Raw genomic sequence first — 2,544 nt, 5'->3', positions numbered from 1 at the left:
AATCTGCTCTGAAGACAGTGGGCTGGAGGGGCTGGGTACTGCGGGAGGGGACGTTTCAAGGAGGCAGTTCTAGAGGTGTAATGTCAAGTGGCTTAGCAGAGGGGTGGTTGGGAGCTGTAGAAATGGGAAAAGACGGATCACAGCAGGTGGGGAGGGGGGCCTCGGGTGCGGAGGGAGGACTGAAAAGATGGCTCGTAGGCAGGGCAGGCTCGGCTTGTTTGGCAGGACTTCACAGTGAAATCGGTCACCTTGTCTCTGAGATCTTCTGGGAGGAAAGCCAGCCACGGTTGACAAGTGGGGGAGAAAGATGGTGGCTGGGCTCCGTAAGGAGACTGGGAAATGACTGCTGTGGGGCGACAGAACCCGGGGGCGTTTGTGGACTTCAGAGGATCCGCCAGCCACCAAAAGCACGTGCGGGATTTTGTGTCATAGCTTTCACCCGATTTTGAAGTGTGCTGTGGCCCCCAAGCAGTTGGGTAGAAGTCATGCTGAGAAAGAAGGAGCAGTTTCCTTAGGAATGAGGCCAGAGGTGAAGGGAGAGACCGTTGCGGTTCAAGGGAGATTCCAGACTTTGATCTCCTGCAAACAAGGGATAAATCCTATGCAACACTTGAAAACGTTTTTTTTTTTTACATCTTTATTGGAGTATAATTGCTTTACAATGGTGTGTTAGTTTCTGCTTTATAACAAAGTGAATCAGTTATACATATACATATGTTCCCATATCTCTTCCCTCTTGCGTCTCCCTCCCTCCCTGCCTATCCCACCCCTCTAAGTGGACACAAAGCACCGAGCTGATCTCCCTGTGCTATGCGGCTGCTTCCCACTAGCTATCTGTTTTACATTTGGTAGTGTATATATGTCCGTGCCGCTCTCTCACTTCGTACCAGTTTACCCTTCCCCCTCCCCACATCCTCAAGTCCGTTCTCCAGTAGGTCTGTGTCTTTATTCCTGTCTTACCCCTAGGTTCTTCATGACATTTTTTTCCCTTAAATTCCATATATATGTGTTAGCATACGGTATTTGTCTTCCTCTTTCTGACTTACTTCACTCTGTATGACAGACTCTAGGTCCATCCACCTCACTACAAATAATGCAATTTCATTTCTCTTTATGGCTGAGTAATATTCCATTGTATATATGTGCCACATCTTCTTTATCCATTCATCTGTTGATGGACACTTAGGTTGCTTCCATCTCCTAGCTATTGTAAATAGAGCTGCAATGAACATTGTGGTACATGACTCTTTTTGAATTTTGGTTTTCTCAGGGTATATGCCCAGTAGTGGGATTGCTGGGTCATATGGTAATTCTATTTGTAGTTTTTTAAGGAACCTCCATACTGTTCTCCATAGTGGCTGAACCAATTCACATTCCCACCAGCAGTGCAAGAGTGTCCCCTTTTCTCCACACCCTCTCCAGCATTTATTGTTTCTAGATTTTTTGATGATGGCCATTCTGACTGGTGTGAGATGATATCTCACTGTAGTTTTGACTTGCATTTCTCTAATGATTAATGATGTTGAGCATTCTTTCATGTGTTTGTTGGGAAGACATTTCTTTTAAAAACGTCAAGCAGAGTGTGAACCAGAGGAGGCTGAGCTAGCACGTGGTCCTGGCCCGCTCTGCAGAGGGTGTGAGGAGTGCTTTACTCTCCTCAGGGGAGTGGGGTCTCTTTCCCGGATTTCAGGACTCCTGCAAATGAAGGTGCCACCCTTCTTCCCAGAGACAAGGGCCGAGCAGCTCCCGGGCTGGGCCCACAGTGCAGGTGGGCCCATGGTCAAGGCTGGGCCGCACCTCCGCTGACCGGGGTGTCTCCTGACACCCACGCCCAGTTTCTGTCGTCATGCTCAGGGCCCCAACCACCTGTTCTGGGACTTCTTCAGCCTAGAGCCTTGATCGTTCATCTAATTACACCCAGGACTCTGCTTTTGATTCGGAAACACCAGTCCATCTAAGCTCTAAGCCGTGGTTCAGAGGGGTTTCTGCTGCTGGTTTGTCTGAGGCGCTGTGAGCGCTGTAGACGGTGTTCCAGGTGGAGGAATGTTTGTGATTGATGGGCTTCACACTGGGAATCTTGGCCCAAACAGGAAAGGAGAGAACAGCTGAAGGCCAGAGGGGAGGTGTGGATGTCAAGGAAAGAGCAGAGCAGGTGCCGGGCCCAGCGCCCTGACCGGAGGGCGGGTTCCCAGGTGGCCCACAGACCCCTGGACACCGCAGACAGCTGGATGCCATCCCTGTCACTTGCATGTCCTCGTGTCTGTGCTGGCTTTCCCGGATGTGGTGGGGCAGGCGGCGGGTTGCTGTTGGAGCGGGCGAGCGGTGCCCTCCTGGGCGACCTTCTCCTGTGACATCACTCAGTTTCCAAGTTGACAGGTTCCGGCTTGGCCAACAAAGTGAGGTCACTTTTCTCCTAATAATGACCTTTTTCTTCCCCCGTGTTTCAGCCGACCCCACTTGGGCAGCGTCCCAGATTTCAGGTTCCCCGTGGCAGACGGGCCCTCGGACTCCTTCAGCAGCAGCGCGGTGTTGCGACGCCCGCAG

General features: G+C 51.2%; 1 protein-coding gene across 1 annotated transcript in view; it reads left to right on the top strand.

Annotated features, from left to right (window-relative positions):
• The window catches only part of PPFIA1 (PPFI scaffold protein A1), a 100,859-nt gene that overhangs the window by 62,826 nt on the left and 35,489 nt on the right, over positions 1 to 2,544 (top strand). Inside the window, exon 13 of the mRNA XM_024749271.1 lies at positions 2,448 to 2,540. Within this exon, the coding sequence (XP_024605039.1) occupies positions 2,448 to 2,540 (93 nt within the window). The remainder of the gene's footprint in view (positions 1 to 2,447; positions 2,541 to 2,544) is intronic.

Source organism: Neophocaena asiaeorientalis, unplaced genomic scaffold (assembly GCF_003031525.2).
Source record: "Neophocaena asiaeorientalis asiaeorientalis breed wild unplaced genomic scaffold, Neophocaena_asiaeorientalis_V1.1 scaffold43, whole genome shotgun sequence".
Taxonomy (NCBI): domain Eukaryota; kingdom Metazoa; phylum Chordata; class Mammalia; order Artiodactyla; family Phocoenidae; genus Neophocaena; species Neophocaena asiaeorientalis.
Note: the sequence above shows the minus strand (reverse complement) of the source record. Positions and strands in the feature narration are given on the sequence as shown.